We start from the raw sequence: 24,990 nt of genomic DNA, 5'->3' as shown, positions 1-24,990 counted from the left end.
CTTTGCCAAAAAAAGTTTTCCCTTTCCCTGGGTTCACAGCTGTATATGGTGCCTAACTGGTGAATTACTCAGCAATAAAGATCAGTTTTATGACACTCAAACAATTATGGTTCTCATTTTTATCTTTCAGCCATAAATTATGTCAGGTGCTGTTTTCTTAATGTACCAGATTAGCAGGGAATTCCCTCGCAAACACGAAAGTGGGCGTCTTGTAACTAAGTGAGATTTGGAAACCAAAACCAGTGGCAAAACAAACTGAGACCAATGACATAATGGGACTAGGGCAGTTAACTCTGAGCCTTGGGATAGATCCCCGGGCCTTATTATTACTCTCTCAATTCCCTGGAACATAAGATATATAAAAAAAACAGGTAATAGCTCTCTGAAGCAAAAGAACAGAAGCCCAAAACGCTACTTGTAGTCATGCGTATGCCTTAGAAAAACTCTAGGTTCTTCTGTGTTCATAGGGTTTGATTTTCATCTCACGTCTTCTGGTGCATTTCTTACCTTGTGTATCTGTGTGAAGTTCTGGTTAAAGTTAATGTTAATATTCTGGGTTGGTGCTTGTGGATTAAAGGAAAGAGGTTTTATGGTGTCAGGGTGGATCAAAGTAGAACATTCCTTGGCCATAGGAGAAAGTCCATGTTGGATGTTATCTCTCTTGGAAGTCAAAATGAAGCCTCACTGGGGAGGAGAGTTTCTAGGGTTATTGCAGTATGAATCCAGTAGAATAAGGACCGTGATGGTAGTGGCATCACTAAAACAGAATACAACTGTCCTTCATCCATCAAGTTAGTTGTCTGTAACAGTGGGCTTTGAGGCTAAAATTGTAAGGAACTTGAAAATTTTGCCTTAACGAGAAATTGGTGTGTATGCATAAGTAGGCTGATGGGCAGCTGTTATGGGTACTCAGAGTTTTTACAAATGGTTTAGCAGATACGTGGCATATTGTTTGTGATCTTATTTCCAGAAAGTCTCGTCTTATCTTACACGACCAGAAGGTTCTACAGTCCACAAAGACAATTCCTAAAGCATGTTTCTGAGTGAGTAAGAGAAGGGGAAATTCCTCACCGAAGACATAAATTAATAGTGTATTTTTCTATGTAGCAGGTACTTAATTTAGGGACAAGTGATGCAGTGCAAGCTTTATCTATATAAACTAAAATAAACTTGTCAAAACAGTTCTTGGATACTTAAGTTCTTTACCTGTTCCTGTAAATTTTAGTGTAGGCAAAATATGCTTTCCCCAGATGTCTGTTCCGTGCTTGTAGAAAACGGGCATTTGAGGAACTGGGTATCACTCACAGAGAACACTGGAAATGAAAACCCACATGAAAATAGGGCCAGGGGAACTCAATGCTGTGGCCCTTAAGAAGAGGCTAACCTGAAGCATCTTGTGCGTGGCTGGGTATTACCAAATTTTTGTACTTGGAAACTAACTTTTTCTGTGAAAAATGAATCAAAGCAAAAGAAAAATGAAAATTGAGTCAGTTTGTCAGAATACTGGTGTCTTTTGCACTGACAGCGTGCCCTAGAACTTGAACACAGCTGCTTGGTTTGAGTTTAGGAATTCCTCAAACCATTCAATTCTCCAGAGGTCCAAAAAACCCCAGTGTGCATCTTTGCTGCTAACGTTCCTTGGCTACAACTTGTTCCCTTGTGCTATTTGCATCACACATTAAAACACATTAAAACAGTGCTGGCCAACTATTTTTCTCAGTGGCCTATTTATCAAAGATGTGGAGTTTGGAAATAACCATTGCTGTTTCCCTAAAAAAAAAAAAATAAAAAAAATAATCCTTTGATAGAGACCCAAGGATTGAGAAAGCTCCAAAGTGCTCTCCACTCAGCATTGGCATGTGCTCTCGTCTTCCAGTTTCCATACGGTCTTTTCTGAGATGGGCAGTGGAGTGCGATAGCGCATGTGGCTGCAAACTTGTTCTTGTGCCTGTTTCTAAACAGCAGTAGGGAGCTGCGGTGCATTTCTCCTTCCCTTGTTTCTGGCTGTTCTTTGAGACCCCTTGCAACCTGGAAACGGGGTCAACAGCCGGTATATCAGAGAAAGAGGGTAGGTATGGATTCATGGCGGGGCAAAAGGGCCGTTGTCTCTTGATGGAGGTGCTGTGTGCTGCAGTACCTGCGACTGATGCTGCGTGTGGCAATAGCAGTGGCTCAAACGCGTGTCCCTGTCATAGCTCACCCTGCCCTCAGGCAGGGGTGTGGAGTGAGCAAGCTGACGTGAGGTGTTTTGCCCCTTATCTGCATGTCCAAGTACATCTGGTGCCATGCACTCAAGGCAAGTGTCACGGGCAGGGCTAATTTTAGTTTCTTTATTAACTGATCGATTTGAAGGCTGCCTTATCAGACCTGGTTTTCTTCTGTAATGGCAAGTTATTTTTCAATGGGGAATTTCAAGTACTTTCAGGTGGCAGGGAAAGGTGGAACGTGTGATGGGTGACCTCGGAGTGAGCTGCCAGCAGCAGCCAGTGAGTGTTAGAGATGCCCGCTGCCAGGGGTTTTGAGAGAGCTCTCACCGTGCCTCATAATATGTGCGCGTGTCATCCGACCCATGGTAAATTCTGGAGCCTTTCCCATATAGATGTGTTCTGACAATGGATTGAGCAGAGAAGATGCTTAGCCCCGTTTTGGGGGGAGTTACGCTGTCTCTGCCGGCCGTGGCAGGAGTATGAGGATGTTGGGCCGAGCAGCCCCTGCCACGGCCTTGCGGCGAGCCCAGCTCCAGACTACGGGTCTCGCTTGCTCAGAAACTGTTTTAACAGGAAGCGTTTCTAAGTGAGTGCAGAAATGAAAGCCTTTTCCTGGATTCCAGATTTAGAAAGAATAAAGAAGCGATGGTTTGAATGTTCATTATGAAAATGGACTTGAAAAACATTTCCTCTTTTTGTCCCGGTCTTTTTATACAGGCGTTGGGAACAAAGACACAAGAATGACTCTCTCTGCAGCTACTTCTTCATAGCAGGTCACAGTGGGATTTTGGTTTGTCTCCTGACTGTTCCCCGGTTTTGAGATCAGGGTCCCCACTTTTTTTATCTCCTGAGAGGTGCTGTTTCCCCTTCAGTGCGGTGCAGCTCTTTCGTCTCAGCCACCTACACTGACCCAGCAGTAGGTTTTGGCTATCAAGTCCCAAACCAGCTCTACGGGGTTCTCCTCCTCCACTGTCAATTCTGCCACATACCCTCAACGTCACACACCGCTTCTCTGACTTTCTCCTGGGTTTTTGAGACAAAACGTGATTTGCCACAGAAAAAATCCCAGCTCCCAGAACAAGAAATAAGGCAGCAGGTAGATATTTTGTGTGTGCTAAAAGCTTTTCTTTGGTACTGGCTGTGTGTCCTAAGGTATATCATTTCATCAGTTCGGCACTTTTATAGCCCTACAGATCTCTGCCCTCCCCCTTTCATTTCTAGTAGCCCCATCTAGCTCTGCTGTGCAGGGCAGCAGGGATGGCATCCCTCCTAAAGACTGACACAGCAGCTTATTTTGAGCTGCTTACGGAGGAGTAGCACTGCTGCCCTGGAGCCAGAGACTCAGACCGGTGCGGCAGGTGGAAGGGAACGCAGAAAGGAAGTCTTGCAGCTGCCACGATAACGCCGCTTTGAGGATGCTCTTGTGCAGAGTCTGTGCTGAGCCCCGGTCGACTGGGACCTTCCTTTGCTTTTCCCTGAGCCCGATTCCCAGAGGATGTGCTCCCAGCTGCAGCCGCCCGGCAGACAGTGTGGGCGTAGAGAACGTTCCCTCTTCTTGCCCTCCACTTCACTGGGAACAGGGGACTCCCTGCTGAGCGTGCAGATGACTTCCAGCATTGCAAAAAAAAAACCCCACCCCAAACCGCACAAACAGAAACACAGGCAACAAATGGCCGTGGCTAGCTTCACGTAGTGTTTTCCTAATCCTGTTTTCTTTCAGTATGTGTGAATTTGGCAGTCCGGACTATTTGTGAATGGTGCAGATATCTGTTTTTAATGTAAGCTTGCTGTGAAGTCACTGCTAAAGAGACTGTGCTGAGAGCCCAAGTGGGCCGCCCGTAAGGAAAAATTGCAGTGCTGGGACCTGCTGAGAGCGTGGCTGCATCACCTTGTGCTTCACCCCTGGGAACTGATGCAAACATCTCTTGACTTGCTGGGGTCAATATTTGACTTGGCCTCCGGTCATCCGGAAGCCTTGTACGCGTGCTGGAGGTGATCCTGGCGGGCCAGTGCGGGCCCTACCCGAAGGAAGGGGACAAGATAAAGCAAAGAAAGAAGGCACTGTTTAAAGAAGCCTCCTACCAGGCCTGTTAGTCCCTGCAGAGAAGATAAGCTGAAGCGTGGCAGATGCCAGAATGTGTGAAATACTGCAGAACCGGTCCCTGAGGCGTTCATTCCATGGTCAGAGTTAACAAATAATATTTTCTCTATTAAAGAGCAAAATGTAAAAGGGGTCCATTGAAAAATGCATACCTGTAGCATTAATCTCAGTGTGCTTTGCAGAGGACAATGAGCATTGTTTCACCTGAGTTGCAAAGAGTGTGGGAATTAGAGAGGTTTCCTTGGTTTAGCAGGAGCTATGCAAACGCTTCCAGCCCACTGATCCCCGCTGCTCGTGCCAGGTTACGTGACTGGTGCGAATCCAGGCAAAGAGCAGAAGTGCTGCCGAAGCACGCACCGTGTTTTGGTAGGGTCTTTCAACACCGATCCCAGCCAGGCAATACGCTGAGCTCAGCGCGCGAGCTCTCCTGTGCCAGGACCCCTTGCGTGGCGATTAGTAGAAGATTCAGGAGCAGATCTCAAATCCACTCCGTTCACATCACTCTTGCGATACACGGAGAGACAGATTTACTACCCAGGTACTGATAAGTGTGTTCCCAGGAGGTTTTCTGAGAAGTGTGATTTTTTTTTCCCCCATACTTTCCACCACACAATGGTGTGCAGTTACCTTGTTTACATTACTCAGTGCCACCGCTGCCCTGTGCTCCATAGGAAGTGAAAGTGAAAATGGAAATCCAGTTGCTTTTTAAAGAAGGGAGAAGCCAGTGGTGAGACTTTTTCTCTGGGATCCAAGTGGCTTCTGCATCTGCTGTGCAGGGCTCTGGAAGAGGAGCTGGAAAGGCTGCTGGGGCGCATGGAGAAGGGAAGGGGAGAGGCACGAAGGCTTCCTCAGGCACAAACAACATTTGAGGTACTCACACTGTCTTCTTCTTTAAGGGGTCCTGACTTCCAGCCAGATTTTTCTCTTGCCAATTGTTGCCATTTCCTCTTTTTAAGTAGCTGTTTAAAAACAGGCACTAAAAAAGTCTGCGTCAGAAGGGAAATGATTAACGTGTTTCACATTTTCTCCATAAGGAAGGATACATCTCACCTGTGTGCTTGATCTTGCTAAATAAGTAACACTGCTCTTCACAGGCCTGATTGCCAACTTGCATGCAGTTCTGCGCTGCTTTCACATTGCTTATGTGAATGCAAAAACCCCAACAGCTTCATTAAGTGGTGCAAGTAAGTGCATATAAGTGTGAGTGACCACAGAAGTAATAGAATAAGTTTGTTAGAGCATTTTCATCTTCGTATATTCCCCACATAATTTTTTCCCATATCCAATTAACATTTTTATTTTTTTTTCTCCTGGCTCCTTAGCATGTTTTGCTTATATCCTCTTTTCCAAAATTGCCATCCTGTCACATTTGCAGGTAAAGGATAATTTGCCAGGAGGGTTGCGGTAGAAATCTGTGCAACTCTCTCCCTTTTCAATAAGAAGCTGTCACCCAAGCTGGAGCTGGTTGTGCGTTCTTTTCCCTCTGGCTACTGCCCCACTCCCCAAAGGGCCCTGTGGGGACCGTGGTGGCTCTGGGTTCAGACCAAAACAAAACAGAGAACCAAACCAGAAAGTGTCAGTTAGTAAGGATATTGGTTTTAAAATAAAAGAAATAATGAGAGAGTTCATTCTACTTGCCTTAATGGGCTGCAAGCAGTAAATAAAATGTTAGTAGTATTTTCTAACAGCTTCTAACCATTCTATGATTCTGTGGAAAATTGTGTTAAGAGCAGTTGCTGGGAAGCCCTGTACTTCACTCTCAGGATTTTTGCAGAGGTTTTCAGCTCAAGCACAGTGAGCTGCTGATTGCTTTCTGCACTGCCTTGTTGGAACTGTGGAAACAAACCGCACTCATAGGCTCGCTCTGTTTTATCTCTTCCTGTGATTTTGTGTGTGTGTTTGTTTTTGGGGTTGTTTTCTTTTTTTTTTTTTTTTATTGCAAAAGCCTATTGAAAGTGGTTCTCAGCAGATCAACAAGGTGAAAGGGTACTGAAAGTAAAAGAAGAATTAGCCCTTCTGTAAATTCTGCTCCTTTTTCAGGAAAGGACTTGCAATGGGAAATAAAATATGTAGGATCGTCTGAAGACCTTTGGTTTATAATTTGTTGCTTCCTTACTTTCTGACAGTAATAAGGACTGTATGAAACTTAATTCCTCTCCATGGGCTACTTAGGATGCCAGATAAATATTTTCTGAAAATGTATTACATTATTCCACCGAGACAGCTCTGCCTGACCATAGAGGCCATATACTAACTTGCTCATAAAGCTACGGACCGCAGGGTGTGTGGTGGAAGGAGAGAGAAGGGGCAGGGAAATGCAGCGTGTACAGTTGGAGAATAGCACTGCATCTCGTGGCTCCGTGACTGCACTTCACGGTGTGTCGGAGAGGGATGCGCATCTGACCCCCGGGGCAGCAGCCCTGCTCTGCCATCTCCTGCGGCTGGGACTTTGGGTGACCCCCACCGCAGCTCTGCACTGTCACCATGGGGGTCCCCACTGAAGTGGCAGCCTCAGGTGAGCTGTGCCGGAGGCGGAGGTCGGTAAGGCTGCGGATGCACGCTGGAAAGGCAGTGAGCTGGTTTAACTTGTGCTGGAGTGGGGAATATTTCAGGTCGTTAGCTTTTAACTTTGAGAGGCCCTTTCCTCTGGTGCTATTGTGTTATCAAGATCGATGGACTTTCTTGTCTGGTCTTGGTAAACTTTGGAGTTGTTGTGTTGTGTTTGCTTTGAAGTTACAGGAGATGGAAAAGCAGGAGGGTTTCAGGTAGTGGTTTTTACTCGAATAGATCCTTTCAAAAACAAAACCAAAGACCTTTTTGGGGCTCTACGTTCTGTTTCTGGTTAAGTCCACTTCTTCCTGCCAGTGAGCGCAGGTTGGCTTGTTTGTGGGGTCAGGTCTGGCCTGGGGAAGAGCTCGTGAGCTGGGTGTGAATGACTGGTGTTTGGTGAAGGAGCTTCAGGTCGTCATGGTTGTTACATGACTTGCCTGCTGCTTACAGCTGACTCACTTTCAGGGTCTGGCATTACTTCATTACAGCGGTGTAGACAACTTCAGTAGCTCTGAAAAGTGAAGGTTTGTATTGCCTTGAAAATAGGATGAGGGGGAATGGCTTCAAACTGGAAGAGGGGAGATGTAGGTGAGATAACAGGAAGAATTTTTTCCCTGTGGGGGTGGTGAGCCCCTGGGGCAGGTTGCTCCGAGAAGCTGTGGCTGCCCCATCCCTGGAGGTGTTCAAGGCCAGGTTGGACGGGGCTTGGAGCAACCTGGGCTGGTGGGGGGTGTCCCTGCCCAGGGCAGGGGGTGGCACTGGATGATCTTCAAGGGCCCTTCCAACCTAAACTGTTCTATGACTCTGAAAAGGAAGGCAAGCAGGCAAAAAAAAACATGATGAAAAATATTTTCTGTCTGAAGAGCGTGTTTCATTTTAGATTTGAGTTTTGATAGTTAAAATAAGTTTAAAACCGATGGCAGGAGGTGGCCAAGACATCTGAAGACTCTCAGAAACCTGCCAAAAAAAGAGGATTGTAATACAGACCAGTGGGGAGGGGCCAGAGATTTGGTGGACAGTGTTCTGGCTTTTGAAAGTGAAGAGAAGAGGGGGAGTAGGAAGGAATGTGTCACCGGAGAGGAGAGGAAGGGAGGTGTCCTTTGAACAGAATTGGAGGAGGGGCAAGGATGAGGGAAAAAGACCACAAAAGGGGAGAGAAGATAGAATGAACGAGGACAGAAGATAACAGACCTCAGTCTGAAAACTTCTGTGGAAAAAACCACTTATTATCCTTAACCTCTGGGCAAATAACTCTGCCAGATGTGCTGCAGCTGGTCTGTGAGGACTGCATCAGGCTGTCGGATGTACTCCAAGGAGGACAAGGAGGTATAATACTCTGGAGGTATTTAAAAGATGTGTAGACGTGGTGCTTAGGAACGTGGTTTAGTGGTGGAGTTGGCAGTGCTAGGTTAATGGTTGGACTTGCTGTTCTTAAGGGTCTCTTCCAACCTGAATGATTCCATGATTCAATGGTTGGTGACAGTCCCTTGGCATTCTGCTCACCTGCAGGGGGGTGAAGGAAATTGTTAGCTGGTGCTTTGCAAAGCAGGAAAGAGGATAAAGTCAGTAATGTGTGAAATGGTACCGAGTGATCTGTTTTTGGGAAAAAAGAAAACCCGCCCAAAATCAAAAAGACAGGAACTATTTTTAGGTGTATGGAAAGAGGATGAGAAAAGATGCTGTGCTCCTTTGATGCTCTGAGTGTTGTTAATACTTGGTGGGGCAAGAAGAAATTCTTGCAAGGTTGTGTAGGTGAGAAGGGGCCCTGTGTGTAAAATGGAAGAATTGGTCCCTCGTGTGGCATGAAGTGGAAGTGGACGGATCATGCCTTGGTGGGTGCCCGTGGAGCAGCGCCGGGACCTCGGCTGGGTCCAGCATCTCCTGGGCTTGGGCCCTGCATGGGGGTATGGATTGCTCTGAGGGCCTGCAGGGGGGGGCCAGATTTTATTCCAGGGGAAATTCTTCCTGTTGGCCGCTGGAAAGGGCTCGGTTTGGAGGTTTTGTGTTCCTCCTGTCTCATCTGTTTCTGGGAATCGGGGTGGGACTCTGCAGCTCTAGGCTAGTGCAGATCACGAGAGATCAGCAATTATTAACTTCTGCTTAAAGGAAAAGAATTAATGCATAGTTAGGCATTAATGCATAATCTATCTGGAAACTTCCTCAAGGTACTTCTCAGGTAGTGACATACCAAATAAAGTTGGTTTAATGAAAGCTGCTAATGAAAAGCTCCCAGAAGCAAAACAGTTTGTGTTTTCCAGAGCTGGGCTAGTGAGGAAAGTTGGGTGAATTTTCCAGATTTTTTGTCTTTCTCCTTTGGAAAGTGAAGCTTGTGTTTTTTTCAAGAACATATTTCACAAATTCATTACAGTTTCATTGAGTTGATTGATGAATTTCTGACTGAATCCAAGACAATTTTGAAAATAAATACTAAATTTTTGTTTGTTTGTTCTTTTAATTTGAACAGATATTTCCCATCAAGTCTTCTCACTTAAAAATAGAATTCAGTTTGATAACAAATACTTCATCTTAGGCCAAGGAAAACAATCATTCAGCACAAAACATCTTCCATGTCTAATTTTTCGTGTGTTTTGGAAGTGACAGCAATTCAAGATGTTATTTCTTGCATGTACTAGTGAAAGATGTGTGCAGAGCCACTGCCTGGCGGAGCCTGGAGGACCTGGACACGGAGCCTCCTGCCCAGTAGGCTCAGGAGGGAATTCCCTCTCCTTGCAGAAAGACTGTGTGTCTTCTACTGCTGTGATTGACCCAGAGATGGAAAGGGGTGCGAGTTTGGCATTTGCAAAGGCCATCTCAGAGTACAGTAGCACCTGAGCAGCATGAGCGTTTCTTTGCCTGTATCTTGGCTAGAAGAAGCTTTACGGTACTTTGGCCTGGAAGTTGGTTTTGGGTGGGTTTTTTTTGGTTGTTGTTGGTTTTGGTTTTTGGTGTTGTTTTGTTTTTTTTTTTTTAACTGGAGAAAGAGACTAAGAAAGAGATAATGGATACTAAACACTGGATTTCATGTTCAAACAGGGAGATGACTAAGGGAGGAGCCTGGTGAGCCTGCCCTGGGATCGTGGAGGATCTAGGAGACCATCCAACGCTGTTGGAGCTGAGCACGCAAGGCAGCCTGATGGATTCTCCCCGCTTCAAGCAGTTATGTTTCCTGCTCCTGATGGCTGCAGCTTTCCGTCCAAGTGAGTCTCCTTGTTTGATCTCATTGATTTTCACTGCATGTTAGTAGCTAAAAACTTCTAAACTGTTATTAGAAAGCTCAGTTGTGTCCAGTAAAAACTAAGACTGCAAAACCACTAAGGTGAGAAAAGAAGTAAGGTGAAGGTTGATTCATTTGACCTGTCACAATGCCCTGACTTGGGAAGGGCAACTTTTTGGATCTGTCTGAAATCAGATGAGGTGAGTCCTTTCTCAAAGGACTGGGTCTTTACCAGGGCAGTCTGAATGAGTAAAAGCCCTTTGTCAGCTCTCAGCACCCAGCCCCAGCATACTCCAGCGCTTCAGCCAGGATGCTGGTGCATTTTGGCTTGGCTGTAAATCTGTTGCCTGCCAGAATACTGAATGAAATTGGTGGCAGTCACCTGGCACACTGGATCCAGCTGTATGTAGTCTGGCAACTCAGCTGTGAACTTCATTTGTCCTGGGATCTGGATGTCTGCTGGAGATACGCCTGATGGGATTGTGCCTAGGAGTTCTGGAAGGCAAGAAAACAAGAATGGATGCTTCATCTGAGCCTGGCTGAGAGAGGGAGGCAGGGAACCTCTTAGGTCAACAAGAGAAATGTCTTTCAACTCACTTCCCAAGCTGCCTGCTTAAAACCCCAGTGACAGCGATGGGGGGATTATGTTGTATTTCTACCCCAGAAATTATTTTACGGACTGGGCCCAGTACCGTATAAAAATTGCCCATTGGCAGACAATGTCTCCTCAGCTATGACTGGGTTTGTCCACCAAAACTCATCCCATTCTCTAACACTAAAAGTCTTGGGAGAAAACTGGTAGAAGGTAATTTTTCTTTGTTTTCTCATGTAGATATTGCCATGCCCAGTGCCAACCCTACTGAGAGGACACAAGGCTCTTCCTCTGGCAAAACAAGTGTGACAGTCTACCACTGTAAACACTGTAAGACCAGCACATGCGAACAATCTAATTACGAAGGCTTTGCAACAATTGGTGAAACACAAAATGAAATATTTTCAAATGAAAAAATTCATTTGGTGACCAGTGAAATGAACATCAGTATGTGCTTTTTGCAAGAAAATACTTTTCCTAAAGGAATTTATGCCATCGTCTGGGAGAAAGACGTGGGATTAGGAGACTCATGTGGCCTTGTGAATTTTGAAGGTATGCTCTACTGGGAGACTGGCTGTGACCATATGGAAAACATGTTTCTGGTTATGAAACTGAACTGTTATATATTTGGGCAGACAGTGAGGTTAATGAGTAAGCTATCTTATCAAAAGGAGTTTCTTTTGTGAGAAAGTCATTAAGTCATTCCCAAAAAGAAATTAAATTCTCTCAGGTCAAACACTGCTTAAAACTGTGCTAGCAGAGGTTCAGATAAAGTCATGTTACCCTGATTTGTAAAGATACTTTTTTTTTTTTTTTTTTTTTTTTTTGCAACAGCAATTCTCATGGTTAAAATGAGTGCCAGTTTGCCATGTATGAATCCCATCTACTTCAGGCAGTACACACTGAAATCCCGGTCTAGCCTGAAAAGCCGTTCTGTGTTGCTCTTCTGTACAGTTCAGTAAATAACCAGGAGGTATCCTTCCAGCTTTCTCATGAAACTGTCAAATTCACTGGTAAAAGTGCTTGCTGGTTACATGTGGCAAGTGGCTCCACGAAGGCAAAACTTCAGGGTGGATCCGGCTGCACAGGTGTAATTTAGTTGAACTCCATCCAAGTCAATGACATTTCACCAGTTAACATGTGATTGGATATATATTGGCTTTGCCCTCCTGGCTGTACGTGATTCTCTGAAAGTGGCTTTTATTGCCTCTCTTGTTTGGCTCAGACCATCCTTTCTAATCTTTTTGCTGACAGAGGAAAACCAGAAAAAAATTCTCAACCTACATATGCTTTTGTTCAGCCTAACAATTCCTCGTGTATTTAATTTCTGACCACTGTAAACCATTTTTCCCCTGGATTTATGCTTACCACTGAAAAATATCTACAGGCTGTTATCAGTGTGTAAAGCTTGGATGACACTAAAGCATGCATAGTGACAACTGGAAATTGCTGTAGACATAGAAGCCTCTATCCCTTGGGAGGGTAAGAGGTGGATGTGCTGAATGTGGGACGCGTAGGTAGGAAGGACTTTTCAAGACAATGGCCTTTACATTTCCATCCTCTTACAAGAGGAATTAGATAATGGCACAGTGGTGTGCAGACTGGGTGGGAGATGCACTCTGGGGTCTCTGAGACTTCTACAGCTGCTGCTCTTGCTTGTTCCTCTTCTTCGGTTCCTGTGGGTAAATGGAAGGCGCAAAATTTTGGCACAATTCTTATTTGCATAGAATTTAAATGCAAAAAGGTAATGATAAGCTTTTTACAAGTGTTTTGGTGTTGTTAATTACATGTGAAAACTTTTTTGCCTTCTTCAAATTGGAAGATTTCCATTATTGGTTCATAGAACAGGTCATCAGCTTTAGTGAGAAGAAAATCTGAATGATGACTGGTTAATTTGAACAGTCGGAGAATTAAATATGATTGTAGCAATCTCCAGTTTTTTGTGGTACATGAAGGATCCACTTTTTTAACCTGTTAACCTCTTTAACCTTTTTAACCCTTGACTGAAGATCTTATGAATGATCCATGTTTATATTAAAACTTCCTTTTTCTTCCACTTTCCTCAGAAATTGAGAGAGGTAACATCGTTAATATTTGCTGTACAGTAGATATAGACCCCTCAGTGTCCAGCTCTCCCCTGAACTGCTACCTGAAGATGTCAGGTAAGAAAACTGCAGCATCAACAGCCGATGTCACTATGGAGGGAAGTCTAGGTTAGTCTCTTCCCATGTTTGTTTGCCCTTTGCTTTGTGAGAGTTTTCCTCAGCCAGCCTGATGTGACTAGAAAATGACATGGAGGAGGGGCCCATGTGCTCTACATTCAGACCTTGGACCCACACATGCTGTAGCCATCCAAACTCAGAGACTTTCCCCCAGCCGTGTAGGTTCCCAGTCCTGGAAGTATATACCCACACCGTAGCTACATAGCTCTAGATGCAGGGACACTGAGGGAAAGCCGTATGTGATGGGTGTGCAATGTTTCCAAGAATTCCACTTCCCAGTAAATGATAAATGAGACTTTACCTTCAGACTACGAGGATGTTTGTCACAGGGAGTTATTTTTATATCCAAATTTATTTCACTGTAGAAATCCCTGTTGTGTTCCTTCGCTTGTGGGCAAACAGGGTGTCTTTGTTTGAGACAAGTAAACACTATTTATCCTTTTCTGGGGAGAGTCCTTGGTAGAGGTATGGCTTTTTGCATTTTCACGTGTTGTTTGAGGGTTTTTTGTTTTGGGTTTTTCTTTGGTAAATTTTGAATGAGTGCTGGATGATTCTGTTCTTTCTCTTCTAAATTAGACAAGTATAAAATAACCTTTCTAGATATTTATCTGTTTAAATTCCTGTGCATTGAGGTCTTTAAAAAATGGTCCAAATGGATTTCCTTTGTGACCTTTGAACCCATCATTAAGGATGGGTTTTGCACCTCTTAGTTTTGATTATATCAGATGAGATAGAAGTTCAAAGGTATCTGTTGTGGTGGGGAGTCAAGAATTAGCTTTGAATGTTGATAGAGTCCCTCTTGTTACAGGTATCTTCCTTAAGATGTCCTAAGCCAGAGGCTACTTGTTCTCTCACTCATCAGTTCCTTCTCTCATTATCAGCTTTTGTGGGCTGAAGCGCCAGGCCCCGTTCTTGCTAGCTGGTGCTTATGAGGCAGGCTCATTTCTTGGCACGCCTGGTTGATTCACTTGGAATCTCTTTATTTTCTTCTACTCTTCAGGTAATCCTCAACGTTCAATCGGTGAGAAGAACAGCGTTAGCGTCATCACCATAGTACCAATTCTTGTGGTTTGTGGAGTAGCACTGGCATTATATTGTTTTTGACAGAAATGAAATGGTCAAGGTACAGTCTGACAAAATGTTATATTTCCTATGGGCAACGTGCCTGGCAAGCAGCGCTGGTAGTGGCAAAAGCATTACAGGGGTTTCTCTCTGGATCTCATTTCCATAACATGGTTTCTGAAGTTACGAAATTATATTCCCTGTGAAGGGCAGGCTGGGCCAACAGCTGCTATGAACTCCACCTCTGCATTTGGTGCCATGGCATAGTCCCCAGTCAGCCGACTTTATTATGAAAAATAAGCCCGGAATAAATTTCCTCACTTCTACAGTAGTACAGCCAAGTGATTGCACTGCTTGGCCCTACCTCAGTGGGATCCAGTGCCATGGGGCAGTCTCTATGGAGTAAATACGGAGTCAAGAGAATAAAATCTTCTGGAAATATCTGCCTTCCTCGGTATCGCTCGCTGCTCTTCCCTCCTCCTTCACAACACAGAGACTGCAGCGTTCTTAACATGAGATACTATTAAACCACCTCTTACTTCAGAAATAGTAGTGCTACAACAGAGTATAAAGCTTGGGATGTAACTGTTCTGTCATGCGGCAAAGTATCACACCTGCCATACGTGGTGGGGATTTGTGGAGAAAACACAAGGCCTGTGGATCTGTTTGAGATGGATACCAGTGAGTTGCTCAGGAATTGCAAATAACTGTAAATGGGGAAAAGCAACTGCAAGTCTGTTAGTTTTAATTCTTCTAAGTAAATCCCTGCTAATGCTGGTACTTTTTTGTTATTGTTTTCCCAGGACCTTTCCTAGTGGTCCATCAGTTTTTCAATGAGAATATTTGACTTTTGTGGGTTTAATTCTGATAAGTGATGAAATCACAGCACTACAATGGCAGGAGGGTGTTCAGTGAAGGACTAGATGTGTTTACTAGGACACACATTCAGTGATGCCCATTTCGTCCCTGCATCAAGGCTGAGTCAATAGATTTTAGTCCCTGTATGACTTTGCAGTAGTTCCAGTCCTTGAGTGTGCGTCATTTACACACTTCTACAGACGCCCCTTGACGCTGGCATACAGCTTCCCCCCTGTATCCTGTAGCCAGGGCTTATCCTGGCTACAGGGTTTATGGAACCTTGTGTAATGCCAGAAGCTGAGGCATCTCCTCTCTTACTGAACTAGCCCGTCCTTTAGAAACAAATGTTGGTTGTTTCTTTCTAAAATTCTAAGCATTAAGTTCCTAAGTCTGAATTTGGTTAAGGTTAACTTGAAGCCTAAGATTTTTATCTTGTTCTCCCTTTCTAGTGAGTGGAGAGAAATGTCTGTCTTGAAGATGATTCAACTCTCCTTAAAACGGTTTTAAGATGAAACAGAAGAATTACCTTGGGAAGGTGCCCATTTCTCTCTGATAAGTCTAAAGGAAGCCAGTGGGAACAAGCTGAGATGTTTGCATATCTACGGCATCTGCAGTTAGATAAAACACACAGGGCTATCTTTGTAAAACATGAGTTGCACGGGTACTTGCAAAACCCAGTAAAGATAACACAACTCTCGTTTCACTGCATTGTTATCGATAGAAATATTGGTGTGATAGGGAAAAAGTTGACTGCTAGTGGCTCTCCTGAGGTCCTGCCCTGTGGTGTAATACTGGGTGATGTTTCAAGCCTGTCCTAGAGCCCCTCTAAGGCAAAGACTGACGGGCCACAGCAACAAGGCACCATGGATCAACTTCAAGGATTCAGGTTTCATGATGTGCAGGTTTAATTTCTACTCTTTAACACCAGTTGGGGCCAGAGAGCTGGACATGTTTTGAGAAGAAAAGTTACATGGACACCTCTGCCTAGTGACAGTGGCTTAGCGAAATTAGTCAGATGATGCAAGTCACAGAGTGATCTCTATGGCTCACTCAAGCACACTTCCCTTTACATCTCTTCTTTATACTGTTGATTATACAGATTGTGGTATTCAGAGGCATCACTTTGCCCTTCCCGAGTTGTGTCGTACTGGCAAATACTAATCATCCCACATCTCAGGAAAAACTGTTACAAAGAGCTTTAAAGATCTACAGCGTTTGTTCTAAGCAAGTGCATTGTGTTGTTTTGCAATATAAAAATATAGGCAAATATTTGTCTATGAAATAAAAAGTTACCAAAGATATTAAGTGGTCCGACTCATCAAATGCCACAATTTGATACTTGTAATTTCATTTTAATGATTTTTTTTTTTGTTTGTGTTAATGTACTCATCATAATAAAATGTCATCTTAAAAACCGCCTGTTTGTTGGTAACCCTGTGTTGATTGTATTATTTGATACTTTAATCTCCTTTCCAAACCATCACCATCAGATGATTCCCAAACTCGTAATCCAGGATTGGAAAAGCAAGGACAGGGAGTAAGAGATGCCTCCTGGCATCTGCTTTTGTATCCAGTAGCGCACCTTTGTAGATCTAACTGAAAGCTCAGTTCAAACCTGCCTGAACTCTGTTTTCTTTCCAATAATTGATGAAATCTCTAAGCTTCCAAGCATTCAAGAAACACTTTGGGAACACCCCCTTTCCCAGGGGGTGTATTCACACAGAGGACAGTGCCTGCAAGAAGGGCTTCTCATCACATCGGGGAGGGAGCAGGGGCTACATGTGAATTGTAGCCGAGATTCCCTTTTGCTGGTGGATAGCAGTTCTTGTGTACTACAGACGCTACCGAATGTGTTATTAAACGTGAAGCCAGGAGGCACGTGAGAGGTACACACCATGCTGTTGCTCGGAAATGGTGCACGTTGTCATTGCGGAGATGCAGCTCAAACCTGTAGTTTTGTTAGCAGGCTTTGTATAATAAATTAAGGTTCACCTAAAGTAACGGAGCCCCTCTCATCCACTTGCTCCTTACAAAGCCAAGACTTTTGCATTTGCAGCCACCAACCAGGCAGCCTGCTAAGCCCATGGGAACACTGACAAACTGAATTGATTGTACCAAGTGCCTACATTTCCAGTAAGGCCACAACAGGGAGATAGTTGCCTGGCACTGTGAAGAGCATCTTTGAGCTTATCTTTTCTTAGTTTACAGGTAAGGGATGGTAGATGCTTGCCATAGAGACTCTTTCTAATTCTGCACTCAGGGTTGGGAGTTGTTCAGTGGTAGGAAACCGTGGGCGTTTTAAGTGTGAAGTCAAAACCAAGATACACCTCTTGAGAGAAATCTCTCTTCCCCCTCTCTGTCACATTCTTTGTGATACTAAGGCAAAAGAAGCAATTTGCTAAATTCTTTTAGTAGACAACTGATGTAGCTGGAAGAAAACAGGCCAACTTGTAGCATATGACGCTTTCTTCGTGTCTTTAACTCAGAGCAACTAAGTACACTTTTGGAAATGCTGTGGATATCACATCTCCCAACTGCATTTCTCTTTCTTCTGCTTCTCCCGTGCTTCCCTGGCCAAAACGGTACGTACAACATAGACCCTTTTTTTCACAAATTTCTGTGTTTTCCTTCTTTCTTTCTTTTTTTTCCCTCTTTAGTCTATGGTCTCAAACAGGGATCCTTAATTTGCTTGTCAACACTGAATAATCCTAGGCTTTCTGTACTATGTTTGTCCTAGATATGCAATACTCTATATTTAATTATTCTTCCCTTGCTTGTAATGTAATTTCTTTTAGATGTTTCCATTTGATCCCTCTGTTTCTCACTATTCATGGTATAAGTACTTATTGTTCAGTTTCTTTTGATATTGAGATCATTAGAGAATTCAAAGGATCTCATTACATATTTTTATGCCTTTGTTTCTTAGTATAGGCTGGAGTTATACCTTCTGCAGTTCTTTTCCTAAGAGGCGTATACTATCCAGTTCCCGATGTTGCTAAAGCCTCCTTTTAGGAGGGGGGGGAACCAAAAAAACGGAGGTGTAATTCTCTTCCATTCTCTGCCCTGTTTTGATACCTTTGAATTCCAAATTTAGATCCTCAACCAGCTCCAATTATTGGGCTGAGTTCAATGAAGCTTGTATTTTGAGAATTAATAGGATGGTACTGGGCATCTATACAGCAGACTAAATGTTTTGCATGAGTGACAGTAGCCACTTTTTTGTGAAGGCTTTTTAAGCTTTGGGGAGATGATGAGTTGCACAGGTCAAGGCACTATAGGCTTCAGGACAGCCAAGAGATGATCTATACAGGATAGCAGGACTAAGGTCCAGTCTTACAGAGCTGTTATGTTGATGGAGTTGTTGTTTTTGAAAGCTACTTTGATATTACTAGATCAAGAAGAACTCCGATACTAAATTTCAATTGCGTTTCTTATTTTTAGGTGGAGAAAATGATCAGTCAACAGACATTATCAGTGTTTGGGAAGGAGACTCCATCAGCATAACTTGTTCAGGTTCAGGAAATGAATTGGGAATGTACTTGACAACTAGCCCACTGCAAATCACTGTGCTATATGTTTCCCAGAAGAATACTTCATTTATACGTGCTACTTGGGTTAATCGCATCAAGTATTCAAAAGAAGGAAGGAATCTCAGGATAACTCTGCACAATGTACAGGAATCTGATTCTGATATCTACCAATGCTCTGAGTATGTTTTAAGCAAAGGCAATCACAAAAAGCTGAAAGGGAAGACAACCATAGTAGTGGTGAAAGGTATTGCAATCCCACCTTTTATGTCATGAATTAATAAATACAGATATATATTTTTAAATCAAAGATTGGAAAAAAGCATAATGGGAGGGAGAGTCTGCCAGAACTTACCCATGTCTGCTCAGGTAATGTACTGATTTGAAGGAAAGCGTGTCAGTTCCCTGAAAAGATGAGAAAACACATTAGATAAAACGGTACGAAGAAAACTGCTAGAGCATCAATTAATGACTAATTTAATCCTAGCTGCAGGTTTTCACGAGTCATAGGTTGCTGCAGTAGTTTGGCAAGAGTGAGGACGCATAGCTCCTTCCAAAACTATCAGTCAAATTTTTGTGAATAACTAGCAAAGCAATGAGCTTTTTTTGATAGCATTTTTTACAAATATCTTTTTACTATTTCATATTAAATGATAAATTGATAATAATTGGGAAGCTGGTGATAGGCAGGGTTTGCAAGTTGGGCATCAGTGGATGAAGGGATGTGAGTTTTTTCTCTTAAACAGTTTATGAATGGCACAAATGCTCCTTTTGACAGTAATTTCTGGTTAAGAGTAGAATACGTTTTTCTTTTTTCTTTCAATCTTTTTTCTTTTTTCCCCTTTTCTTTTTTTTTTCTTTTCCTTTTTCTTTTTCTTTTTGTCCTTTTTCACATTAGAAGAGGGTTGAGTCCACAATTTTCTTTGGCAACTTATTCCTCTATGTACCTACCCTTCTGATGAGGCCATCTAACCTGAAACATCTTTACAAAAAATTACAGTTTTCTTCCTTTCCCATCCCCAAGGCATGCAAAACCTAACTGATTGCTGGATCAGTAATAGTCAGTGATATCTATAAAGACTTATCGCTTCCTTCCTTAGGCTTCTCGTTTCAAACTACTTGACTGTGTTTTCTCAAATGAATTACAGCTTGTTGATTATGTACTGTTTCTCCAAATTATTTTATTAAATTACATTATATCTCTCTTTGATTTTGATCCTCTTCTCTAAAATGCTTGCAACCTTCCCAGAATTATCTTTTGTACAAAGGTGTTAAATTATGTCTTTATTGCCTCATCCACATTAATGATAATGTCAAAAGGAACAGGGCATGTCGTCAGAGGAACTCAGTGAAATGTCCTCCCAGCTGGGCAGCAAGCCGTTAATAACTGCTTTTTGAAGACCATTTTTAACAATGACGGAACTCACATTGTATAATTTCATCCAGACCAATACTCCCCAGATCTCTCTATGGCTCAATCTCACTCGAGAAAGCAGGCAATGATCCATGTGTCGAGGGCAAGCTGAAGAAGGCTGTATGCCTTTAGAAGAGTTCAGTATAAGTATTTTGTAGGTAGGTGGAGACCCTTTGTAACAGGTAAACCTGTTCGGTCAGTCCTACTTTCAGATCCTGGGGCAGGAAAGCATGCCAGGATGTACCAACATATATCTTTCTATTCAAGGCACTCATAAAGGTAGCCTTTAAAAAAATAATTTTATCTAAATTTCTGTGGGCTGTTCTTCCTGTCTTTCACCTCTGTATTTGCTCCCTAGTGAAAACGTGCTGTGATAAGTATGTGGTAGCCATTAATATCTCTTGTTTTTAGCAAAAAACAATGGAGTTGTTGAGCAGTCACCACTCTATGCCAATCCTCAGCAAGGCCACTCTATCAGCATTACCTGTGTGTTCAGAAGCTCACATGAAGAGAAAGGGATCTACTTGCTCAAGACTCACAAGGAACCTGAAAGCGTGCTGTACGTTTCAAGTCAGAATGGTTCAACTATTTCTCCTGCTTTTGCTAATCGCTTGGAGTATTCAAAGGAAGAAAAGAAAATAGTGATCACTCTACACAACTTGTCGAAAAAGGACAGTGATATGTATGTATGTGCTGGGGTGGTGAAAAATTCCTCTTTCCTCTTAGTGAACGGAAGTGGCACCATGATTCTGATTAAAGGTACTATCCTTTTGCTTGTTTAATCATAAATAACTACAGGCATGTTGTAATACGAAAGGTGGACTAAAAGCTTGTCAGGCTTAGTCAGGACAGATAAAGCACTAACCCATGGCTGGACTTCTTTCAGTACCTGGGAAAGTCTGGAGAGTGCTCAGACTCCTCTGCGCCGTGTTGTACCAGGACACAGAAACAGGCACTATGTTTCTACCTGCTTTGTACAACCAGAGGGGAATTATAAAAGAGAAAACTTGTTATAATTCTGCATCTTAAAAAAAAAAAAAAAGTCAAAATCAGACAACAAACACTTCAGTGTGTCTGTGAATAATTTGTCAGTTTTAGGAAATGAATCAGTACTCTTAGCATCAGTTCTTTGACCTTAATGTGACATAAATGTCTTTAAGAAACCATTCCCTATAGCTAGTCTTTATGTTTAAAAATAGATCACACTAGAGAGTACAGAACAAGTCCTCAGGCGTTTACTTAAAGTACCACAGATAATAGCAGAGATGATCTCACACACCCTTATTATACACTGAGCACACTGCGAGCATGTGTTCCAAAGACAGGGTTTTTTCTTCTTCTGCGGGATGGTTGTTGTAACCATTTGCCAAGATGAAGACAAAACCAGCAATATAGTGCTTGATTTTGATCTTACTGGTGCAATTTAACCCTGTGCATCAGGCTTTGATGAGATTGTTGGGCAATTAAAATGAGGTTTACAAAAGCCCTAAGAGTTGCAAAGGATCTATCTGCAGTCTGCAAAAAAGACTGTGGTCTCATTCTGTGCTGCTCACTGTAACTGGTGCAACAACTCAGTAATGTGAGTTGGGGAAAACAACAGCTGCACATGAGAGCAGCAGGGTGATTACCAGATATTGTGTTGTTCAGATATGGATTACTTGAGGTTTTAGAGAACTGTAATCCTTTCCACTAGCACTATATACTCCAGATGACAGTAGCCTCCTACTTCTGTCCATGCTGCTTGCAAACCTAGCTGTTAGATAATTCTTGTATACTCCTGGCTGAGCCTTCAGTATTGCTGTAATACTACAGTAAAACTTTTTCTGTTTCTGTTATGAGTATGTGGTCCTCCTTCTGATGGACAGCATGGAAGCTGTCGCATTTGTAGTGTGCTCCTCACTGACCCTTTGCATGCCACCTGCAGTCACCACCAGCCTCTAGAAGAGCACAGGGAATGCCAGTGAGAATACTAATGGGAGGACACACGTGGCTGTGTAGCATGCTGTTGATATTGGATTTCTTGCTGACCAGTAAATAATTTTTTTTGCAATAAAAATAGAATTCTACCTTTTCATATTTATAATAATAACATAATCTCACATGCAGAAGGGGAGCAGACAGACTGCAGTAACAGTTCCTGGGTCACCTATGCTCTTATCATCGTGGTAGCGCTACTGTTTTCTGCGCTGATATGCTGCAGCCTGTACCGTGTCGATGTAAGTATGCTGCTACCATGCCATAGCAGAACTGACTCCGGGTTGAGTGAATAGGTGCCTTTGATATTATTTGTAAATAGTGACTGAGTCAAGCAAGCATTTAATAAGCCTAAGGAGTCATGGCTTTCTATTGTCTCCTCTTTGCACATGTTTACTGTTTGCTAGCTACAAATTCTTGGCAGTAAAGACTGTGTCTTCTTATGTTTCTGTAACTCTTAGTAAACAACATATTGTTTGCCTTTTGATAACAAACCTCAAGTAAGCCTCACAGTCAACAACACAGCCGCGTGTTATATGTATTTCCCTGAACAGAGCACCTCACTATTCTGTTTTGCTGCTTTTTTTTTTTTTTCCCTCAATCATCAGGAATGGGGCTGTATATATTAATTTTGTGACAGATGTAAGAGAATGTTTGGGGGTGACACAAGGACAGCAAAAGTCATAAAATAGCCTAATGTCTGAATAAAGCTGTAGGAGAACAATTTTGCCCTGCTGTAGAAAAAAAAAAAGTAATGAAGAAATTTTCCTTTACTGGGATTATTTGCATCCATATTCTGCAGAGAGTGCCCAGAAATTATTTGTCTCTGCTAGGTTCTTCTGCCCCATAAAGATTATTCAAAATTAATAAAGCATGATTCACAGGCCATGCTCCTGTCTCTTCCCTGCACATATGGCTTCAGTACTACTAAAAAACAGTAGTATAATATCATTCTGGCAAAGCCAAGCGGTCCTGTGGGAACTGTTCTCTTGTGTTATCAGTAACGAACTAAGGATAAGCATTATTTATGCTGGGGCCACAGTTACATCCAACTCTTGAAGGAACTTCTAGGAAAATTACATCAGACTGACAATAGAAAGTTAAATAAATAGGTTGACAATTTCCACCTAATCCTCTAAGACCTCACTGGGTTATGAGAGTAATTTTAAAAGTACATTTCCACTTCAGACAGATGGGCTCCTAAGATGCAAACTGACTCCCTCCTTGGTCGGGGTCTTTTCCAGTTCTGTTCTGAATGGCTGTTTGCTTTGTTTTGCAGATGAAGAAATATTTCCAGAAAAAAAAACTAAATGCAGTATATGAAGATATGTCTTACTGTTCTAGACGTAACACCTTGGTCAGAACCAACACTTACTCCACTGACAATTAAGCTTCTGCCAGCTGGGACCATGCGTGGATCGACCATTCTTTTATAGGTCCCTCTGAGAGCTGCCTTAGCAACCTGATGCCATAGCTGAACTGAAAATGCTATCGCCTACCTTCTTCAGTGGAAAGAAAAACATGCCTCATTTCCAAAGCTGTTTCTGCTTTTTTGATCACTTGTAAAATTTTAATTTTTTTTAATGTACAGAAAATTTAAAGAAATGCAGATACCCTGCACATTGTGTTTGCACTGTGGAAAGCGATATTTTTGGACTATACGTTTGACTAGATGCAACATATGGGCTCATTTTTTTTGCTTGATAAATAACCCTTTTAGGGAAGGTGGGATAGATGGAGAGGTCTGGTTCTGAGCTTTGGTGAGTGCTCAGGAAGACCATAACAGGCCTGTTAAATAATATGCAATAGATCCACATATGCATGGATTACAGTTCTCTTATGAATCCTTTTGGGCCTGGTCAAGATCTCAGGTAGCTAGAACTACTCAAGAGTTACAGTAAAAAAATCTCTTCTGAAGAGAATTCAGAGTCTTTGTGCCAGAGAACATTACAAGTGGAGTTCTAGATATGTGTGGGCTTACCTATTCGAAGACCATAAAAGTCCCACAAAAACACAATCAAGTCTAGATTCTAAATTACTGCCTTAGAGATACTGGCATGATTGGTGTGGTTCTTGACATGGTTGACATGCAAAATGACTAGACTTGGGGCATGATGGCTTTTTGGGACAGCAGAAATATTTGTGACATGCTGGTGTTGTCTCAAACTCCAGATGTCTTAGGACCACACAGCAGAATGTATTTCTCCAGGTCAATGACTCTACACTGCACAATACAAGGTGAACTAATCTGGGATAAAGCCAGTGCCTGCCTTCCAGTCTGGACAAGGGTTAGTCTGATCCAAAATCACTCTTAACAAGGGAATTTACCATAACCTCACAGCAATCAAGTAGAAATTAAATGTGGTTTGATAATGGCCTAGAACAGGTTGCTATGATGAACTTAGCTCAGCTCTAGCTAAGGAAGGGCTTCAGCTTTCTCCGGGGGTATTTTGGTTTCGCAGAGCCAGGTCCGCTGTGGAAAGTCAACAATCCTGCATGCCCAGAGGTATACCAAATTGCCCCATTATAAGGCAGGATTGACGGAGTTGGATTGTAGTTTCTGGGGACAGGCTGAGACTAGAATTTTTCTTTATTGATGCATTTGCTTAGTTTTTGAGAGATTAGGGCCAATGACCCGTTGATGAGAGTGTATAGCTGGAGTGGAGCCGGGCACAGGGCATCCTCCCTCTTGGCGTAAACTCTGCCAAGATCTCAGCTTGCCGACCCAAGCCTGCCTCTTGGGAGAGGCCAATTCCCTTCAAATGTAACTCGTGAAATGCTGTGCACCAGACCTGAGGGGGAAATCTGCTCCCTCGGGCAGCTGGTGGCAGGCTGGGTTTACCTTGTAAGCAGAGAGGTGTCTGTTGACTGCAGACCCTGCAATCTTCACAAAGCTCTACCTGAATAAAAGTACATTTGTGATCGGGGCTTTGTACAGTTGCTCAATATTTTTGTACGTGTATTAAAGACTATTTCATATATCTTGCAAATATATGCTAGTTATTGAATGGGCTGTTTCTTTTAGTGGTTTGTGGGTTTTTTGAGTGATTCAGAGGCTTCTTGCAAAATGCAGTATAACTTGTTCCTAACAGCACCTCAATAGATAACATCATAACTATTTTCTACTTTATTTACGTAATCTACACATGGGGATTTTTTTGTTTTAAAATTAACTGCTGAAGAAGATACCAAATAACACTTCAGACCATGTACATTCATGCAATCCTTTCATAGCGGCTAAGATAAAATCCCTGCAGAGCTAAAAACCT

General features: G+C 42.8%; 1 protein-coding gene across 1 annotated transcript; it reads left to right on the top strand.

Moving 5' to 3' along the window:
- Window positions 1–6,792: 6,792 nt before the first annotated feature.
- On the top strand, window positions 6,793–23,111 carry CD7 (CD7 molecule). Its single transcript, XM_009888853.1, has 5 exons — window positions 6,793–6,823; window positions 12,731–12,826; window positions 20,159–20,506; window positions 21,857–21,963; window positions 23,001–23,111. The coding sequence occupies exons 1-5, from the start codon at window positions 6,793–6,795 to the stop codon at window positions 23,109–23,111; spliced, it is 693 nt and encodes a 230-aa protein (XP_009887155.1).
- The last annotated feature ends 1,879 nt before the right edge of the window (window positions 23,112–24,990 follow it).

The sequence above is a fragment of the Charadrius vociferus genome, unplaced genomic scaffold (genome assembly GCF_000708025.1).
Source record: "Charadrius vociferus isolate BGI_N301 unplaced genomic scaffold, ASM70802v2 scaffold281, whole genome shotgun sequence".
NCBI lineage: Eukaryota > Metazoa > Chordata > Aves > Charadriiformes > Charadriidae > Charadrius > Charadrius vociferus.
This window is presented reverse-complemented; position numbering and strand designations above follow the sequence as displayed.

Excerpts from the sequence above, each read along its gene's own strand:
- CD7 (XM_009888853.1), top strand. The coding sequence starts at position 6,793 with ATGGGGGTCCCCACTGAAGTGGCAGCCTCAG. Across the intron at positions 12,827-20,158 it reads CTGCTACCTGAAGATGTCAG|CAAAAAACAATGGAGTTGTT; the intron begins GTAAGAAAACTG and ends TCTTGTTTTTAG. Across the intron at positions 20,507-21,856 it reads CACCATGATTCTGATTAAAG|GGGAGCAGACAGACTGCAGT; the intron begins GTACTATCCTTT and ends CACATGCAGAAG.